This window comes from Bombus affinis, chromosome 13, assembly GCF_024516045.1.
Source record: "Bombus affinis isolate iyBomAffi1 chromosome 13, iyBomAffi1.2, whole genome shotgun sequence".
Taxonomy (NCBI): Eukaryota; Metazoa; Arthropoda; class Insecta; order Hymenoptera; family Apidae; genus Bombus; species Bombus affinis.
This window is the reverse complement of record NC_066356.1, coordinates 11854639-11876458: the sequence shown is the minus strand read 5'-3', so window position 1 is coordinate 11876458 and position 21820 is coordinate 11854639. Positions and strand designations below refer to the sequence as shown.

General features: G+C 48.3%; 1 protein-coding gene across 16 annotated transcripts in view; it reads right to left on the bottom strand.

Moving 5' to 3' along the window:
• LOC126923173 (zinc finger protein 853) overlaps positions 1-21820 on the bottom strand; it is an 81920-nt gene that overhangs the window by 20923 nt on the left and 39177 nt on the right. For 4 of the 16 annotated variants that reach the window (XM_050736372.1, XM_050736361.1, XM_050736373.1 and 1 more), the window contains 7 exons: positions 13701-13894; positions 9639-9668; positions 4034-4193; positions 1566-1778; positions 1242-1364; positions 970-1107; positions 332-529 (listed from right to left, as the gene is read on the bottom strand). In XM_050736372.1, the coding sequence (XP_050592329.1) occupies positions 332-529; positions 970-1107; positions 1242-1364; positions 1566-1778; positions 4034-4193; positions 9639-9668; positions 13701-13894 (1056 nt within the window). The remainder of the gene's footprint in view (positions 1-331; positions 530-969; positions 1108-1241; positions 1365-1565; positions 1779-4033; positions 4194-9638; positions 9669-13700; positions 13895-21820) is intronic. The other 12 variants (XM_050736367.1, XM_050736369.1, XM_050736362.1 and 9 more) reach the window with 11 other exon arrangements.

Here is a 21820-nt window from a genome sequence, read left to right as displayed (position 1 = left end):
CCATCTGGCTCTAAATCGGTCAATTGTCGGCGATCGATAGCCGTTTTAAGACGGAGAGTGCACGCTATGCGTCGTAGATAAGCAGGAGTAACGTAAAAATGGAGAAATATAATTATAAATCAAAGTTTATCGGTAATGGTTGTGTAGAAGGAACGAGAAGCGTATGTATGTTTCAGCTGGAGCGTGGTGACTCGTCGGGTCTCGATAAGAGCGGTATCGACGGCCTTGGCGTCGGGCCGACACAAGCGTTTTTATCGCGACGATTCTTCGGACCGATCAGGTCGATTAATCGATCCGGAATAAGAGTAGATCGCGGAACGGCGATCCTTACCCGCTGACACAGCGGCGGCCATCACTGCCATACGTTGTTGTTGCGACTGCATCTCGTCGTGGTATTGTTGCGCGGAGCCTGGTTGACTTCCTGCTCGTAGCATCTCGCTCAGCTTGTTGCCACTCGGCCCCGGCGACGCCATATTATTGTTGTTGTTATTGTTGTTGTTGTTGAGCAGACCGGTACCTGCGCAAAAGTCTGCTCTCGTTAGTACGCTTGACGGTGGACTTGCTGGATGTGGTGGGTGTGAAGTCGCGCTACACAAAACTATGATCTAATCGAGTTGTTATTATATTCGATACATATGTACGTATAAAGAGAGACGAGATTATAAAACGGAGTGAGTTTGAGCGTTCGTACGACGAAATTACTCACACAAGAATTCGTAGATGATTTATTTTACCCAGATAAAGCGTAATAATGTTTACTACAATACACAACTCTCTCGCTGTGGTATTTCGAAGCTCGGCGATTGTTACTTAGAGCGTATAATGATACATTTTTCGACAAACGTGTATGCGAAAAGGTTGTTGGTGGTTCGGTGTTAAGATTGTCTACTCTAAGATATTCACGACACTCTAACGATTATTCCAGACGACCATTTGCAAGAAGACGAGGAACAAGATCGGGGAGCGTACCAGGTTCACTACCGGCCGACGATAATCTTCCGTTTCCACTGCTGCTGTCCGAATGAGCCGACGGCGAAGGGCACATCGGCGGTTGTTGCAAATTTTGTGGTCCGCCTGTTTGGCTTCCCAAAACACCCAATCCCGCACCTGTACACGAGAATCGTACATGTGGTTACGATGGTTGTCGTTTTCAGATGGTTGTCGCATCGTTTTCCTATCGTTTCTGCATCGTTATCGCATCGTTTCCGCGCTAAACAAGAAATTACGATAACACCTCATACCTAGACTCGAAGACGCAAGGATTTCTCTCTCCCGCCTCTCGGCGGCGGCGCGACTTAAAACGTATTGTGCCGCAAACTGATGCTTGGGATCCATCCTCATGTGCTCCATGTGACTCAACAAACCTTTTAACAGCAAAGTAAATCGGTCTCGATAGAGTCTCGGTTAGTTGGACAAGGCTTAGATACCGATTAAACGAACGTTCGATAATGCCATTAAAAAAGAAACTAGGATAATACACGGCAAACACGAGATCGATAAAGAACGGAAAATGTAATAAGCATGATTGATACATGATTTTTGTAAAACGAAAGGATTATACTTACCGCTCTCATGAGTGAAGACGGCTTGGCACACCGAGCACGGCCACATCCTGAGGCTTGTGCTAAGTTGACTGGTCTCAGGATGGCAGGCCAAGTGTTTCCTAAGACTACCCTCGTTGACGTAGTGTTTTCCGCACACTGGACACGGGTGGTTGGCGGTCCGTCGCTTCGCTAGGTAAACCCCGGCAACGGAGGTTGTGCAGTCAGCGGAGGGAACAATAGGGCGACACAATTTCAAGGTCAATGCTAAGCAGGATAAAGCTTCCCAAGGAACGAAAGCCACCTCCTCCATCATCATCATCATCATCATCATCATCATCATCATCATCACCATCATCATCACCATCATCATCATCATCATCATCATCATCATCATCACCATCGTCATATCACCACCATCCTTATTATCATCCTTCTTCGTTCTTTTTTTTCTTTCATTATCATCATCATCATCATCATCATCATCATCATCATCATTATCATCACCATCATCTTCATCATCATCATCATCATCATCATCATCATCATCATCATCATCCTCCTTCTCCTCCTCCACCACCTTATTTCTCACGCATTCGCGTGTACATACGCGCGTACGTACGTCGACATTCCAGTCGACCTCGAAGGCGAAGGGAGAATCCTTGCAGACACGGATAGCCGAGGATCAGGAGAGCACTGACCTCGGACGCACCGCGCACTGCTTCTGCCGTTGCTGGCTCCCTTTCACGAGCGAGGTCGTCGGCCCAAAAACCAAGATACACACGCACGTACGCGCGCTTGCACGCTTATAGACGCACAAAGAAAAGTTCGACGAATCTCTCTCCCTCTCTCTCTCTCTCTCTCTCTCTGCCTCTTTCCCTTTTGCTCACCTTGCGGAGGAAATTTCGTTCTTTACTATTCAGTCCGTTTCTTTTTCTCCGTTTCTCCGTTTATATATTAATACGTTATATATTTCTATATCGCTGTCAGCTTTTCTCGGTTTCTTTTCGGTAGAGAGAGATCTATGTATATGTACACACACATATATATACACGCACACACATATATTCGTGTATATATATATATATATGTGTGTGTGTATCGGTATTGGTATCGTCCGGACGGACCGTAGTAGAAAATTTTATAACTGGTTACGTTTACTTTTCTATAACGTTGCATTTCAGACGAAAGATGGGTTATTCACGTCGTGTACGTATCTCTGTTATCACTATGAGAAAAGACACCAGGTCGATACTGGCACTTTGGCTTTTTTCCGTGGTATCTGTTACTTAGAAAATGATGGAGGAAACAAGACACGACGCGTTGGAAAAAACGGCATGCGGTTTCGTAAAGAGATTCTCATTGACTTGGCGCACGTCGATCGTTCTTCTCTGTACGTCTATCTATACGTATGCCCACACACTTAACAGTACACGCACAAAAGTCGGAACGAGACACCCTTTTGAAGCACCGGTTTTATATTAGCGAATAGTAGTACGCAAAGTATTAGTCGGGCGAGTGCGCTAAGTGCTACACCCCCTTTTTCCGTTGAGCGAAACAGTACGAAGAAGTGACAGGACAATGTGTGCATATCGCCCGCGCCAAAGCAAGTTCTTAGGTGGGGAATGTGAAACGTACTTAAATACTAAGGACGAACCACCCCTCGTGTCTCGAGGAGCGATCGTTCCACCTCTCTCGCTTTCTCTCTCTTTTAGGCTTACTCGCAATTAAGGGGCACCCTCGTTACGTCTATCTCCGTTCTTTCTTTCTCCTTGGCGGAATTCTCGCGAGAAACCCTCGTTAGCTGGTGTGTTAGAAAGGACGGACGGACGGACGTACGGACGTACGGAATCCCCAGCAAAACTCGGAGACCACGGGGAAGAGCCGATCGTAGAGAACTCGAAAACGTAGAGAACCTCTTGCGATTAACCGTAATCTTAATCTAACGGAAGAGATCTATCACTTTGTTCGTGCACAATTCTATGCGATTCTCCAAGCAGAGCACATATATACGTATGCGCATATGATGGCCGTTAACAGGCCGCTCTACTCGGAAACGTGGGTGGTTGCCGCGGTGGTTAATTCGAGTTTTCCAAATTTCTGCATCGATTTTCCTTAACGGAGCGCACGGTTTTCGTTTCGTTGACGGAGTTGACACCGAGTTTATTTCGATTGCACGAATAAGCGGCTCTCGTGTACGCGCGTCGTCCCCATCGTCTACGAGTCGTTCTCCACCGTGGTGTCTCCCAGAAACGGAAGCGCAAGAAAAACTAGATTATCGCGCCGGAATAATCGTGCGTTAGTCGACAGACAGATATATATATATATTGGTAGCGTTAGTGCGTAAAACAGATAGAAGACGTGTGTGTTTACCCATGTGCTATACCTATAAGTATTATATATGGTGACAGAGGGACAGAGAGAAAAAAGCAAGGAGAAAGAAAGAGTGAAACGGACGAGGTCGAGGGTGCTCGACTATCGTAGATACTTACTGGCAACGCCGGAGGCATTCGGATCCTTGTGGGTGTGCTTCATGTGCTCCATGAGAGCTTCGCCACCGAGGAAGAGTTTGTGGCAGACGGGACAGCTGGTTGCGTTCGGGCCGCCGATCAGGGCGGCGTGTTGCTGGAACACAACACGCTGTTGCAACTCCTTTTTTGGGGGCCGGAAGAAGAGGAACCGGAAGCAGGCACACGCGGCGCACCGGTAGAGAGCCGACCCACAGAATACCACCACAGAGTCGCGAACCAGAAGCGCAGGACAGGCAGCGCACAGAACAGAACGATTGACCAGTGAGAGTTGGGATACCGATTTACCGCCGCCACCACCAACTACATTTTTGCAAAAGGGGATTCGCCTCGAGTGTCTGGCAGAGGGGACATTCAGGGCAAAGATTCGCACAATGGGTGGGTATATCGGTGTCGAAGCTGACGGATCGCCAGTTGTGTACCGTCACATAGGATCGTTGCGAGGAGTTGGATGGCGCGAGAATGGACGATCGATTCTTTGCTTGGTCGCATCGCGACGGCAGAAAAACCAAATGTTTCCGCCGCAGAATCGTGGAGTGTGATGTCACGGAGTCATGGATGGGCGACGGACACGAGGAGAAAGATGGGACGGAGAAAGCAAAGCCCAGACAGACGAATTTATAGAAGCGTGAGGTCCGGAGAACGATCGGAATCAATGAACGTGATCGAGAGCAAGGATTCTACAAAAATACGGTGGATATTTGAAAGAAGAAGAAATGAAAGAAAAAAAAGAAGAAAAAAAAGAGAAAAAGAAAGAAGCCACAACTTTGGTAGATGATGGATGTCCGATTGATCTCGCACGACCTCACAGTTGAACGGGTATGCAAAGCATAGATCAAATGACTAGCTACGATACTACGACACAATTGCGATGGCCTTTGTCGCTGTTATCGGTTTGATCGTCGATTGGTAATTGTTGCAACGCGTTTCTTTGCATGCGATATAATCGAGGATTACGATCGACTACGGCTGACAAAGGCCATCCTTTAAACGGATAATATGAAGAGAGTAATGAACGAAATTCGACGTCCTCGTTGCAAGTATCTGTCTTCGTCATTGGCGACCTCGTGTTAGCTACAATTTCGCGGCCGTACGGTATTGATCATTCTTTCTCTACATGTTTTTTTTTTTCTTGCCATCTCATCTTATTTCTCTCTGTTTTCTCTCTCGCACACGCGAAGGTCGGTTTACGCACACGAGGCGGTAGGGGCACGCGCTGAGGAAAAACATGGCGGTCAACCTTGCTCGAAAGAGTGCTTAAAACGGAGAGAAAAAGAATACGAAGAGGGAGGAAAGAAGAAGGAGAAGGTGGGAGGAAGGAAAGGCTAAAACGAGACCAGACGGCAATGACCCGAAAGTTTTGGGGTCTTTACTCGGCTCGTTCCTTTCTTCCTGCCAATCCTCTCCCCGCCGCTGCTGCCGCCGCCGCCGCCGCCGCCGCCACCGCTGCCGCCGCCTCCCTCCCCCTCTCCACTTTGATGCACACAACGCATCCTCTTTTTTTCATCTTCTCCTTCCTTCTCTTCTCCTTTTTCATCGCGACGAGTCGTCCTTCTCCCTTTCTTTCGTTCTTTCGTTCTTTCATTCTTTTCTTCCCCCTCTCCCTGCCTGTCTCCACGGAACCGAACCGAACCGACCCGAACCCGTGACTTTCTTTTTTCCCGGACCTGGGACAACCGCGACCGAGTTGAGACCGTCAACCCAACGGAGAGGAGCCCCGAATCTCGGGCAGGGCCACCAGTTTAAAATAACACCAGGCGTCGTTGACCTACGTTCAGCCTTTTTCTTGCGACTACCTTTCCCCTTCCGAGTCTTTCCTCGTATCGCTAATTTTCCGCGAATATTATTTCGCCTACCAGTCGTTTCCACGTTTCCTAGCCTCTTTGTACCTACTTTGTCGATACTTATTACATACGTTGATACACGCTGATTTTGTACTTTGCTAAAATCTTGTCTAAATCCGGCCGATCTACTTTTCGTTCGAGACAAACGATATAGAGACCTTTATTGGTTGAGATATTTACACCTGGTTCGCGAAGGCTTGCTCGACCTCTGGGCTAATCGACGGCCGGTACAGCCAGTGAAACAAAACGAGAGAAAAATATCGCGACAAGAAGGAAGGTTGGTGGACGTGCTGCGACGTCAACGAACCCAAAGTTTAGAGGATCCTTGCCCTCCTCTTCCTGCCCGGTAAACCGCCTCTTCTTTTTACTCGCGGAGAAACACCCACGCTCGCCTGTAATCGTCGTGTTCTTCTTTGACGATAGGCGATATTCTTTTCAAGGCACGCCTCCCGGTTGTTTTCGACGGGCCAAAGCCCCGGCGTCCTTCTTTCTTCCCGGACCTAGGGCATTCTCGAGCCGGTTGAACCGATACACCACGAAGAAGATGATGCTGTACGTCGACGTCGCCGACGCTGCCTCTGCCTCTGCCTCTGCCTCTGCCTCTGCCTCTGCCTCTGCATGCAAGTTATTCTCGGAGGGAGGCTGCGGTCCGTAGGTTCGACGCCCCGACCTGGCCCAACTGGAAAAAACCGGTTTCTTCGTTGCGCTCTTCCTTTTTTGCCTGCATCCTCGCTTTTTGCACCGCGAATACCTCGACTCTCCTTCTGCTACCCGCTCTCTTTCTCTTCGTTCCTTTTCCTTGCGCTCTCTGTCTTTGTCCTTCCTCTCTTTCTCCGCGTCCATCTTCTCTTTTCTCCTTTCTCTTTGCACGCTGGTACAGCAGGAGAGTGGTGCAGCGTGGGCGAATCCCCAAGGGACTTTATGATTCGCCGTGACCAGATTCATCTCTGCTCGGCTGTACGCGGTTGCTGGCCGCGAGCTCAGCACACCTATTCCCAATTCCACGTTTCCTGGTCCCTCGAACAGACTCGATGCGTTTGAATTGTTTATCGCGGGATTGAATATCGCGTTGCTGTCAATAATCTCGACTGTATCGGAAGCTTCGTTTTGTTTGTTTACTTTCGTTTCCGATAGACAGGGCAACCTCGTTACATCGTTTCTTTTCTTTTTCTTCTTCTTCTTCTTCTTCTGTTTCTTCTTCTGCTTCTTCTTCTTCTTCTTTTGCAACGACGATGTTGTTCAAATCGCATCTTTGTCGTCTCCGCTTCTAGCCTAGCTATTTAGATAGAGTTATTCGTCTGGTCAAACTCTTTGGTTTGTTTAAAGCCAAGCTCTGGCCAGGGAGTGGCGTAAAAAGGAAGTGGGTGTGAGCACACGCGTAGCGATGCGTGACGCTAGGCTCGATGGAGCCATTTTGTGTTCACAGAAAAGGGACCATCTTTGATCGGCTGGAAGAAAATCAGCGCGAGAACGACGATCCGTCGCGTTCTACCGTATCCGTTCGATGGTCGGAACGTCGCTCCTTTTATTTCACGCGTCGTCCTTTGTTCGTTGGCCCTTTTTCTCTCTTGCCTCTGCCGATATCGTCTCGGTATTTCGCATCTCGATAAAAGTTTCGCAAAAATCGAAGCGAAACGAGCGACGCGCGTATCCCTCTGTCTCCTCGGACTAAAGTGATAAAATCCGAAGGTCATTCACGAGGCGCGCAATTCTTTTCGCGTCATTTCTCTTTTTTTTTCCAGCCGTCTCCTTTCCTTGGCTTTTTCAGCCGCAACGAGGCCGCGAGCCTCGCCGACAGACAACCTTCGTACGATACTCGGTTACACCAACGAACGAAGTCTGTAAAAGATATTCGTTGACCGGCCGTCGTCTTGCTCTTTCAGTGTCGGTTCCTTCGGTCTGATACTTGGAAACGGTTTGTTTCGCAAGCGTCACAAGTTATCGTATATTCCCTCCTCTCTCTATAATTTTTCTTCCTCTCTTCTCTTTCTGCTCTTCTTCTCTTTTTCCCTTCTTCCGCTTTTCAGATTCTTCCCTCGAAAATACGCGAATCGCGTGATCGAAAGTAAGTCCTCGAAGTCGATGATTCGTTAGGCTCGCACGACTATTGCAAACGTATCTCTCGCATTATTGCCTGATCCGATACCGCCACGTTTCGTTGGCACGAGAAAAGGTACACGATTAAAAGAGTATGACGCGATATGAAATAATCCGCGGTGGGACACGCGTGATTTCTTTCATTTAAGAACTCTTTGATTTCATTCCCTTTCTCCCTCTCTCATTCTCTCTCTCTCTCTCTCTCTCTACAGTGGTCTATTTCCTCTTTTGTGCCACCTATCGCATATTGCTACAGGCCGACGCGTTTTTTGGCGTATCACGCGCTGGTAATCCACGGGTTATGAATGTCCGATCACCCCCGAAGAGCAAAAGGAGAAAAGGCGAGCGGGATTCGAGAGAGAGAGAGAGAGAGAGAGAGAGAGAGAGAGAGAGAGTGGAGAAAAAAAAGGAAAAGAAAAGAGAAGAAAGAGAAAACGCAACTATCGGCGAAGGGTTGAGGATGCAGCTTCCCCCCCGCTCCCCCCGTGTTGTACCAATAGCAGTTTCGACGCGACCCTCTAACGTTTTCGTTACTAGGAGAGCGAAAAAAACTCAGGGGTGTTGCACAATGGGCAGAAATCCCACCCCGGCCGAATCGGAGCGGGAATGATTTCATTAGGTTTCGATCGGCGATGGAGTGTTGCGTGTACGGTACCGAGACAGAGAGGAGAGAAAGGGGGCTCGCTGAGGCGGAGACTGTGCAAAAAAATTAATATCGAGGGGGATCCGAGATCGGGGGAAGAGAAAAAAAAAATGGTCGGAATAGACGAGAGGAGATCTCGTTGATTCGAGTTAGATGGTTGGGGCTCGGTGTTCTCTCGGTGTTCTTTAGGTGTTCTCTCGGTGGCGCGAGAAAACGATGCCGCGAGAAAACGGTACCGCGAAAAACGAATACGTCGAAACTGCTCGGAAAAAGAAGTTTCGGACCGAATGGCCCGGTTTACGAGACGCTCTGCCACGAAAGGCACGCGTCCCACTTTTCTATTTTAACGCCGTAAAAGAGGCAAAGAACGACGAGGTCCTTCTGGAGACTCGCCAGGCAACGATGTCGCACCGGCCAGGGATGTTAACGTTTGGAGGCGCGTGGCTAACACGCGGGGGAGTCGATCGGTGTTACCCGCAGCGATGGGCAAATCGTTTGATCGGAAAACGCGCGTATAGGAGCATGTGCGTAAGAAGTTGAGATTGCGTGCATCCTGTTTCCCAGGCGATTGGCAGGCTTGGATCGAAGGACGACTCTTAGACCGTACTTGGCGAGGTATTAAGCACACAGGGCGCCGCGAACAACGCGAGCGTGAACGTTTCTGCTGATATCGACGATAAGATGGAGAAACATCGGAATCGTTAGATCGTGCGTATCGGGGCTCCTAATGTAGCCAATTATCACGGAGGATGCAGAGGACGTGATCGATCAACGAACGCCAGATACTAGACACGTGGAGAACGTATATCGAATTTCCTCGGAGTTTCGTCGAGTTTAGGGGTGAAAATCGATCGAAAGAGAGCGAGCCGCGGTTTCCTCGTTACTGTCGATGGACAAATGAAACGTGAAATTTTGCAAGCATATCGGAATTACACCCGAAAGGAATTCCCATGGGCTCTCCCGTATTTTGACCCGATCATTTTACCTTTAATCGTTGCCATGGGTACTTGGAACACTGCGACAAAGAGAGACCAGCATGAAATGAAGATCAATTTACATTAATTCGAGACAATTAAATATCGTTTAGATTCAGTTGCATTTTTCAGAATGCCCACATTCCAACGTCCCTTGCTTGATACAAAGAGTATAAACAAGCGTTTCGTTCGCAATTCGACGGTGCTTTTACGCGCATTGCAATGTTCTGCCGGCTGTTCCGACGGCTGTTTCGGTGACGGTGAAATTTCGATCATCGAGTCGCGGTCAATTTCTTGATCGAAAGAAGAGAAAGGGAAGAAAAAGAAAAAGAAAGAAAAAAGGAAAAACATAAGAAAAGAAACAGCGAGAAAAAAAAATGTATATAAAAGATAGGGAAAGCAAAGTTAAAGAAGCAGCGTAACGGACGCGGCGCGGCACGGTTTTTCAAACACGGAACGAATCCCCGTGGCGAGAGGAAAAATAAATCTAATGGCTAACGAGTTTTTACCGAGCTGCGCGCTTGGGCAATTAAGAAGAGGGTAGAGGGGCTCGATGGGAAGAGCCCGGAGGTGAGTCGGAAGAAGGTCGAAGGTACGAGAAAGTACGCCAGCAGAAAGGGTTGTATCGTGTTGCACGACATTCAACCCCCTTGTACCGCTAAACTACGGATAAATACGAAGGCTGTGTGCCACGCAAAAGTGGGTAAGACGTGACGGAGAGGCAGCGAAGAAACCACAGACACGGGCGAGTTCGCAGTGCTTCGACGTTTTGTCGCGTCTATATATTTTCTCTCTGGTCGCGTTAGAAAAGAAAAGAGGTGCCCGACCGAAAAGGCAAAACGAGGCAGACAGACGATCCGCGTTTGCAATTGATTTGCTCGATCGGACCAGTCTGCGTCCCCGCGTCGAATGATTATCGTCTAACGGCAAGTCTGCGAACGCGTAAAGCTCGCGTGAATTGGAAGAAACGTCGGCCCGTTGTTCGACTGGCTCGAAACAAAGAAAGGGATAACACAGTTCGTAAGACGCACGAAGGAAGCGCAGAGGGAGGAAATCCAAGTTTCTACGGCTGGCTACCGATCGTTCCGTATAATACATTTACGCTCCGGCCTATTATAATATCGTACTCGGAGTGTATTGTCTTTCTCGGCCGGGATAATGTTTCGTCGACACGCCAGGCCTCGACCCAGAGCGTAACTCTTTCGTTTCCCCTTTCTCCCGCTCTCTCCTACTTTCGCTTCTTCTTTCTCCTTTTTTCTTCTTGCCGTTTTAGACAACGATCCATTAGCTATCAGGGTAGTTGACGAAGGGATGGGACTAGATAGCCTGGAATAGCGAAAACAATTTCAAGAAATCTGCCCTGGCGAAAATTCGATTAGCCGCGCAAGATGGGCTCGAGCTCTCTCTCCGTTTGTTTCGTTTCGTTTCGTTTCGTTTCGTTTTATTTTCACCAGGCGGACGAACTCTGTTTCTGTCGCGCTGGCGGCTTTTAATTACTTCTCTGCACTCTCTCGCAAGATTTCCTCTCCGTGTTCCTGCTCGTGTTTCGTGTTCGTGCTTCTTCCTCCCTCCCCCTCCACCCCCGCCCCCTCATCCGTCTCCTCCTTCTTTTCCTTTTTCTCCTGCTTCTGCTCGTCCTCCTTCTTCTTTCACTAGTCGGTCGTCTTCTTCCTCTTCACGGTTTCTTTCGAACCGGGACTCGCGCGCTACAAAGACGCGCGCTGAACGCGGGCTACTTTTAACTCGAGCCGTTTTCATCCCCTCGCAGCGACTCGCGAAACACCGTATCTCTCGTTATTTTATTAAACGCGTTTGTCGGTGATTATCGGCGACGAACACGAGTTGCGCGTGTACCACCGCCCTCGTAGGTGGAAAGTCGAATCCCTGGGACGGTTCTCGTGGAGATTTATCGGGTCACGGAACGGGGGAAAGAAGCCGAACGCTTTAGCCGAGGATTAGCTTTCAATTAAAAGGATCTTGACGAGCGGAGCGTGTTAAAAGAAGGATATTTATTGCCGAGGAAGCGGCGTGTAACTCGGATTACGATCGCGTGGCTCTTTGGAAGCACCTGATTCCTCGCCGTTTTATACGAAACAGGCGTTAAAAAGGTTCTGGATAGAAAAACGCGTCTTGGTTCCTTCCTTCCTTCCTTCCTTCCTTCCTTCCTTCCTTCTTTCCTTCCTTCTTTCCTTCCTTCTTTCCTTCCTTCTTTCCTTCCTTCAAAGATACCGACGCGTTGCTGTCGCGCGCGCCGATGGACAAGCGTGGGCCAAATCAATCAGACTCGACGCTATGGAGGGCGACGCGCGTAAAGGCAGACTCGACGAATCTGTCGGTACTCGTTAGAATGTCGTTAGAATATCGTCTCGATCGTAGAGTATCAATGGAGCGAATAATCCGTTGGAGTTTACCGCTTCTTCTTTTAGAAGTTACGACGAGCTTACAAGGAGATTGTCGGTTTACGACTGGTTACGCAACAGGCTTGGTCTAATTGGACAGGGTAAAAAGAACCCGATTGGTTCTTCACTGTGGCGAAAGAAGCGCGAGAAGCGCGAGAAGACAAGCAAAGAGAAACAAGAGAAAAGACCGAGTCACGGACGGCTCGACAGATGCCTTCCCACGTTTTTTCGTCAAGACATGTGCCTGGCGCGGCGAAAGGGTTGAGAAATTCAGTTGGCCGAGCGAACCGGGCAAAAAACCACCCCACCGTACAAGATTCCTCTGGTAATCGCTACGTGCCGCGATTCACTGCCAGGGGTGAATTCGATTAAGCGTCGGGGACGCGATCTTCCTTCCAGATGATTCGATTTTTTCTCTCTTTCTCTTTCTCTCTCTCTACGTCCGATTTGTAATGCACGTTGTTTCCCCCGACATTCGCGGTTTTGTTCTCCAAACGGGACTGACGCGTCAACGAGCACCGATCGTTGATCGTGTCCCGTTGCTCCTTAAACGACGATTTCTCGAGTCACGCTGGCTCGTTGAGTTCGTACGAAACGAACGTCTCGACGCTTGCTTCTTCTTGGATGGTTTATCTTTTTCTCGTCGAGTCGTGGCGTGCTACGGCCGTCGTCGAATGAAGATCGCAGTGACGATATTGCAAGGACGGTTAGCGATCGATATAATGGGCGACAGAATGAAGGCGTGTGTCGAACGAAGATTGGCCTGTATCGCCCTGCGAACTGCCGTTCAAAATTCGAAGCGGCTTGTCGGTGAAGAAAAAGAAAAAAAAAAAAAAAGAAAAAAAAAAGGAACAGAAAACCCACAACCAAAGCAGTCCCAAGCGTTACGAAGAAACCCAGCGGAATGATCTAAGCTACTGTTAGGATCTTTGTCTATCGTTACGACAGCAGCAGCAGCAGCAGCAGCAGCGGCAGCAGCACGCGCGGGGACTGTCGCGTCGTAGAGTTACGTGGCACTTGCGAACCGGGAGCGAAACTCTTTGCACGGTTTAACGCGAGAGTGGTGTCCCTTGTCTCACGATCCTACGGAGATGAAACGAAACATCGATCTCGTCGCGGTGGCTCGAAACTGCTACGTTAGCGCGTTTTAAAGCGCGATTAACACGCGTTTTACAGTGCATCGAATGGTTGGCCCCGCGAACATGGACAACTGATTGAACGGTATGCCGGTTTTCGCGGATCGGATCGTTTGGTCTGTGACGTTTAACAAAGTTGCGTACGTATCGTACGATCGTAACGAAGAAAAGAGTAGGATGGAGCCTATGGTAGATAAGACTGAATCTGCTGAGTGAAATGGTTCGGACAGAAGCGTGACCCGCCACCATGTGTGCATACAGAGAAACGTGTTCCGTAACACGGTTAAGGAAAAAACTATGCGTAATAGCGTTTGTCGGCCGACAGAAGAGCGTCCAGCGGAGATTGGCGAGTTACGTTATGATAATGCATATAGATGTAATGTACGAGTTACATATCGCACGTGTACAACCGTCTGATTGACTTTCTAGACTCGGTTCTCCGGATCTTTCCGACCATGGTTCGATTATTATCGTGTGCGAGCACCGCGTTAAGTAGCCAAAATGCCTGTTGTTGTTGGACGTCGGATTTGGTACATACATGACTGACCTTCGACGTGTGGGTACGAAGGCTGGATTCTGTGGCGAAGCCTTTGCCGCAGATGTTGCAATGGAACGGCCGGTTCTTCGCCCGTTCCACCTGAGCGTCGTGATTTCGAAGGTGTTGCTGCAAATTCGATAATTGAATGAATGCCCGCCCGCAATCCGGTAGATGGCACTTGTACGGACGTTCACCTGCAACAAGAAAAGTTTATTTCGTACCGTGAATCGGCGCATGGACAACATCTATCGATAACGATAACGATAACGATAACGATAACGATAACGATAACGATAATCGGCCGCGCGTCGGTGGCGGAGTTGCGACTATGATGGCGCGTACGGTACGACGCGAGCTTTTAATTTCGTCGATAGGTTGAAGAAAGAAGAAAAGAAGAAAAAAAAAAAAAAAAAAAAGAGGAAAAGAAAATTGGACACGATCGCGTCGATAGAATGCGAATCGATCGGTAATTGATAATCGCATCGGTATTCGTGAAAGCGTAATGATCCTCGAATGGGCGATTAATCGTGAAACGCGTATGAGATACGAGAACACGGTGCGAGACAACGTAGGTCGCTGGTCGAATTACTTTTTTCCGGGGACGTGCAACAGGTATCAGCGGCCAGATTTAGGGATGAGCGTAAAAAATGCCACTCGTTTTAAAACGACCATTAGAGTCGCTGTTTTAACAGCCCGTAACCAGCACCCTGATTTAAAACAATGAACGCGTATCTGTTTGTCGGCCTTTTTTTTTTCTTTCTCCTTCGCTCTGTTTGCGCGTATAATCGCGGCCGGTTCGCCGATCGAATCATTGCTTTCGAGAATTTTTAATCGACGTTGTACGCAGATTCGTATTAACGAGCAGAGAGAGATCACTCACAGAGAGAGGCAATTTGCAGGAGTAATTTTCGCTATCCGACCTAACTACGCATCAAGCATTTATGCAGATTCTTTCCTAATTATTTGAAAAGCCGATTAATATTAAACTGGCGATGTTAGCGGGAAAATATCAGTCGAAGCTCTCAAGCTATTCCATCGATTGGCGTCGAAGGAACGGTGCTTTCGATCGCTGCAATTTTTATTACGCTCTCTCGTTCGTTGCTAGCCCGTTGCTCGCCCGTTGCTCGCCCGTTGCTCGCCCGTTGCTCGCCCGTTGCTCTATTCTAATTCCCACAAGCGATTGGCTCAATTTAACTTTTATTAATATCGACATTCTTCCCCGATCCTTTTTACCCCAGGCACTCGTCCTTTTTCTTCCTTCTCGTTTCCTCTCCCACTCTCGCTACACTTGTTACTTCCTCGTCAGACCAGATTCATCTTTTATTCAGTTCGATCGAACTTTTAATAAAAATAACTCGATAACATCGTCCACGTTTCTTTTTTAATATCTCTGGCTGCTATCTCGCTGGCATTACCCTTGCAACTTGAGATAGATCAAATTCTTCGGAACGAACACGCCATGATACACACGTACTTGATATTTACAAATGTAGAGGCAATATCGGAATTGGGGGGAGAGAGAGAGAGAGAGAGGGAGCAATTCTTAAAGAGAGGGTCGCGGTGTATAGGTCCTTTAATAAGAGAAAGATTCGATTCTCTTCGAATAACAGGAATATAAATTTGATATCCGGAATATCATCACGAGACTGTGAATATTTATGCAAATTCGAATCTACTTTACTGTACTGAGCACTGTTAGAAAATTTGTTGAAAACCTACCAAATATTTGAAAGAGTAACCTATACCCTTCGAAAGGTGCTGCTGTTGGAACTGCATTTCAGAGGCATATTTGTTTGTAGCTGATAGCAGAAACGGTTACGGACAGGGAGATAATTATTTTCTCAGTTATCCATTCCAAATTCTTTGCCGCTTTATTGTATCGTCAAACGTTGGAGATAGCGCGAGAAACAAAACAGGATCTCTCGATGAACTTGTCATCCGTCGCGAAAAGTTTCTACGGTAGTCGTAATATTTTCCTTATGCCGTACATGGCAAATTAATGCGACAAAACGATAGGGGAAGCAGCGTAAAATTTATTTATTACGCGCCGTTGCACGATGAATACATCGATGTAAGGTTCTGCTTTTATCGGCGAATGGAAAGAGAAATAGAAAGCGAAAGAGAAAGAGAAAGAGAGATAGGACGGGAAAGAAATTGAAAAGACGAGACAGGCACGATGTAAGATTGGAAAACGCCGCGTAACGCGTGGCAAAAGTTATAGCCAATACGTAAACTATTACTTTTACGAGCTTTACTTTATCATTTTTATAAGCTTGGCCAGGCGGCCGTTTTACGAGTGGCGTTTATTTAGAAGCCGTGTACGCGCGCGTAAAATTTTATCGTGTTTGCATTTACTGAAACACGCCTGTTTTACGCATCGCGTATGAATTTATCAAATATGCTTTTTTCGAACGACACGCAACCTTTCAACCGATGGACGTACGTATGTATAACTACCCGCTGTCTCGATGATACACTGTTTCCAGTTCATTCCGAGTTTGTTCATTTTCTATCGTACGAAAAGTACCTATCTGCTCTATCGAAGATTTCGCGGTTCTGTTCTGCCAGCGACGCTGCGTCCTTCGTTTCGGTGGCCAGAACGATTTTTAAACGTACGTGGTATGTCCGTCGACGACAAGCGCGGACGAATTGATGCCATAGCGAAACGATTTAAAAAGCGTCGGTGAATGAAACGGGTCGTTGTACGAGTACACGCGAACGATTCCACGTAAATAAATAAGGCTGCCCGTGTTTAATTAACACATTGCGATTCTTTTACCATCGAATAAAATGTAACGTCGGTTAATCGCATTCGATTTGGTTAATCGGGCAAACGATAATCCGCAGGTTTTTTCTTTCAGAGGGAAAATAACGTGGGCGGAGATGGATGCGTTTTGGCGGACGCATTCGTCCCGATGCTCTTTTTATTGCTCCCGGTTTAATGCCTTTCCGCGTATCTCTCGTGGCGACACTAAACATGCATCGACATTAAATTTTACTTGACGACCGTAATTCCCCGACGGTGTATAACGTCATTACATTCATCACCAACACTAGCTCGGAATATCAAATGAGAGTGGCGATATATTTGATTATTTGTCAGTGGTGCGGTTTCGCAGGCGCGTGTATTTCGCCGCCCACCCCCACCCCCCGATCCGCGGGGAAATTCCTCGCACGTTTTTCCACGAATTCGGTCACGCGTACCTGCGTATCGTACAGCGCGTGTGCACTCTTTTTTTTTATCGCGCGATACGCCTCGTCGTCCACTCGTCAAAATCACCGCCGAGCTTGCAAAAGTAGGTAGAAAGCTGGGAAAAAGCTGGCACGTGGTTGAACGTGTGAGTACGACACACAGCTTGGATACGTTCTCCTCTCTCTCTCTCTCTCTCTCTCTCTCTCTCTCTCTCTCTCTCTCTCTCGAGCTTTTCTATCTGACTGTATCCTGCTCTTTCTCTTCCTTTCTCCCTCCAGTTCTCTTCGATGCTCGTATACACCCCCTCCCTTTGCAACCCTCTTGCCTCGTCCGTGGAAACGGCGAGCCCCCTCCGGCTTCGTAGCACCGACCACCCAGCGGCCCTCCACGGCCCACTACACGTCCACGGCAGAAAATTAATGTCCCCTGCAATCCATGTATAATGCATTCGCATTTCGTTGAACGAACAAATGAACGCACCGCTAGAAAATTTACGTCCTATCTCTCTCTCCCTCCCTCCCTCCCGCCCTCCCTGCCTGCCTGCCTGCCTGCCTGCCTGCCTGTTCCTCCCTATGTATTTCTCTGTCCTCCTCCCTTCGCACTCTTCTTTGTTTCTCTCGTGAGATCTTGCGCGTGTGCAACAAGCCGGCCCTGACCAACCCGTCGTTGCACACACGCTCTCTCTCACTCGCTCGTTTCCTCGTTCCCTCGTTCCCTCGTTCCCTCGTTCCCTCGTTCCCTCTTTGTCTGCCCGTCGTTCCCTCTTTCTCGCCGTTTTCCCCTCCATTCCAGTTTGCCATCATCGAAATTCCGGCTGGAAATCATTAAATTGCACGCACTCACACGCACGTGCGTTCTGCTCGCGCTGCGATGACCTCGTCTTTCTGCCCTCCTCTGGTACTCGCCCCATCTCGCTCCATGATGCTCGTCCAGCTATTCGTACGAGCGATACCTTGAATTTCGCGACACGGGGGAGAGCGAATACATAGTTGCCGGGGAAAAATCGGGGATGAGAACGCTGCGAGCCAACGAATGGAATGTTTGTATATCGCGATGATATTTGCCGTGAGCGCGCCCCCTCCGCTTCGATGACCATTTCTCTTGCTATCCTTTCTTCTTTCTTTTCTTCTTTTTTTTTTTCTTTCTTTTTCTTTCTCTCGCTTTGGCTATTCCGTTTCGTCGAACGACCGCGACCAGGGTGCAAAATCGAAAGGAGGCGAAATATTTTTGGCGGCTCTTTCCGTGCTTTCGCGTTCAACGACGGGATCATCGGCCATGTGCGGAGGATTTCCCATTGCCGGAATCCGTTAAAAGTTATACCGGCGTTTGACCGGCGAACGAACGGGCAAAACAGCGAATCGCGCTGCTTGAGTTGGACTGCGAGGCTAGAGGGTTAGTTGATGGTGGAAAATTGACGGCGGAACCGATGCGACGTTGATTACGTTAACCTTGGTTCAATCGGAAAGTATTTGTGGAAGGGCGATGTTACGTCCATTTTCGTGCTAATTAAAGTGCGCTTATCCAGGATTTGTTCGGGCAAAGCAGCCAGTTTAAGAGTAATTTAACTTTGAATGTGGATTAAAAGCAAAGCACGACGTTGATCTTCGATAGATGCTATTAATTCCCATCCGCACGCCGGAATTATCGATAGCATTCGGAACGACGATATCTCGCGGGTCGTTGGAAGAGCGGTAATCACTTAGAACGATATAAAAAGACATTGATCAACCCTTAAGGCCGCGATCCTAGCCGTCGTGTATTAATTATTGCAACGATAATGCCGAGTCATTACGGATTTAACAATCGAATCAATGATTACGGTACCGTAGGCTATTAAACAAATTACGGCAATGTAACGAGCCGAATCGGTCTCTCGTAGCAACCAGTTGGTTCGCTTTTATACCCGTTTTATCACCATGATTATAACGCTGTTCTTCGGGCACGAGGCGCTCGTTATTATTTTCCTCGCGGCCTTTGAATTAACTCGTCTCCTACCGTTCGACGATTCCTGTTCGTTCGGCGACTGTGATAAGAACCGTGATAATCGTTTGGTCAGTTTTAGGAATTTCTTCTTCCTTTTCCGGTGGATCGGTCGAGAAGCGTCGGGACCCGCTGGCGCGAGGCTCGATTATCAGGTGGACGCGAAGCGCCGCTCGGAATTACTTGGTAATCACGGAAATCACGAGCAGCAAATCGTATGAAATTTATCGAAAGAAGGAAGAGCATTAACGCGGATGCGACCGAAATTTATAGGCTTTGAAATTACCATGAAAGCAACGTTAGCGGCGCGTTGGTTGCGGTGTGTGTGTGTGTGTGTGTGTATGTATGTATGTGTGTGTGTGCGTGTGTGTGTGTAGCGTGTATCGCGCTAGGAGAGCGCGTTACCAGGCGCATAGAGTGCGAGCGGGATAGTTAGAGCAAGATCGGGAGAGAGAGAGAGAGAGAGAGAGAGAGAGAGAGAGAGAGAGTGCGTGTGTGTGTGTTGTGTGCTGTGTGTTGTGTGTGTGTGTGAGCGAGCGAGCGAGTGAGTGAGCGAGTGAGAACGGCGGGAGGGGAGGGAAGGGGGGAGAGCGAGAGAGCGAACATCCCTTTCCCGAGCGATGCAGCCGAGCGTTTCACGCATGCATGGAAATCATTAAAATAAAATGGCCGATAACAAATGACTGTTGCAAAGAGGGGAGCCCTCCCGCTTGGCGGCCATCTTGGTTCACGTGACCGTCATCCGGGCAACCACGGGCACGCCACGCCCCTTTAATGATTTCTACCCCCTGGCGAATGTACCGTACGTACGTACGTGCGAAATTTCACGAGTATGTGTGCCTATATCCCTCGCATACGCGGGGTACAGTCATCATCAGTAGTCTAGGCCAAATCACCCCGGTACATTCTCTTCAAAACCTACTGGCGACCATGGCAACGCGTAACCCCGTGCTTTCTCGGCAGTTTGCGTTTTTCAATGATTCGTTTCAGCAACGAAATATCCATCCTCCGCAACGATCTGCCGTCTGTTTTAAGAATAGTTCGATGTACGAAGCTTTGCCAGATACCATTGGATACCATTAAATACCATTAAATACCATTAAATACCGTTAAATACCATTATATACGATTAAATACGATTAAATACGATTAAATACGTTTAAGTACGATTTACGAAATGAACGGGGCAAACGTGGTATTTGCAAGGCGAGTAACTCGAAAACCGGATCGTATTCGGTCCGGTCTCTCTCTCTCTCTCTCTCTGACCGTTTTCTTCGGGGTACGTTGCTGCTACGTATCGTTTCTATCGGCACAGGCAGTTGGAATAGCAAGGTCTGGCAATCTAGTTTCCCAGATATCTCCACGAACGATGACGGACAAACGTGCCGGGAGTGTTTGAGAATCGTCGAGTGGCAGACGTTCGAGCATCAGCGGCTGTCCATAATCGATATTCTTGTGGCTCGGCGTTGCTCCGATCGTTCTTCGCCATCGTCTTTGGACCGTATCTTTGGAAAACACATCCCATGCGAGCATCGGACGTCTTAAATTGGAGTTTCCTACGATTGTTAAACGTACGCTGTTGTCGGCCATAAGCGGCTACTAAGTGTCTGTCGTTTCGTGGCTATAGAATTCGTTTTCTTTAATAATTTCAAGCAAAAGCAGACCGTTAATTTTTGCCAAATGTGCGATAAACATGTACAGTCTCGTCGGACTACCATACGACGATACGCGCGTGCTAGATCGCGATAGGATTCGATCTCGTCTGGTTATTCCCACCCTTATCCGATCTATCGTCTGTTTCGATTCTTAAGAAATTACTTGCATCGGAAGGAGGAAAATACACGCGAATCGCTCGTAGCTGTGGAGCCATGGCCGCGATAGACGGCGTCCGCACACAGAGAGATTTTCCATCGGTGTGAGATGCTTGAATCGCAATATATCGAAGAAGCATACTTGCGAACGATCTTGAATTGTGACAGTCGCATCGGACGTACGTATCTGACGTTTATAGGAAATTCCATCGTTAACGCGGTGTTTGATTCACGTGGAAAGATATTCGGGTAGTTTCCCCCGTTGTCGACGATGGCAAAGAAACTCGTTGTACCGGTTGGTCGCATCGTACGCGGGTGGAACGTTATTCGGGCATATGGTAGCTTCTTCCGTCTCGCTCGCGCTCACCCTCTCGGACCGTTTCACCTGCCCTGTTCGAAACTCTTTATCGTTTTTTTTCTTTTCAACCGATACCTTGGCCTTTTCTTTTTTCTTTTTTCTTTTTTTCTTTTTTTTTTCAGCCCGCCCAGAGGGAACGTGTCAGGGTCGCCGACCCCTAAAGCTGGAAACCCTTTCTTCCTGTGGTTTACTTCTTCCTGACCGAGGCCGACGAACTCATTTTCACCGATTTGTTGTGCATTGCCTCTGCCTTGCCTCTGCCTTGCCTCTGCCTTGCCTCTGCCTTGCCTCTGCCTTGCCTCTGCCTTGCTTCGTCTTCGCCACACGATAAAAATGTTCACGCGTGTACCAACATTTTCCCGATCTGACGAGCTTCGACTACAATTTGCCAAGATCCTTCTGCATATCGTCGCCCTGTCTCGTCTTTCCAGATATTAATTAGCGAGGATTGTAAGAAGATCGGACGGCGAGCTCCGCTGCTCTTTTTTTTCGCAGCAAGTGGAAGCTCTAATTTCACGGCTTGGTCATTTTTCTGGCGGACATGGCCGAGCATAATTTATTCTCGATGCCTGATGAGTCCCATTGTTGAGACGGTGTGGCTGCTGCTCCACCGTTTGAAGGGGGTGAAAACGAGCCAAGGGGGTCGCCGTAGGAAGAAGGGTTGCAGCAGCGGAGAAAAACGGACGAGGAATTATGTAAGACACCGGAAAGAAGGAGTGTACGCGGCACGCCAGCCCCTTGTTCCGGCACATCCGTCCGAGTGGTAACGATCGTTGCT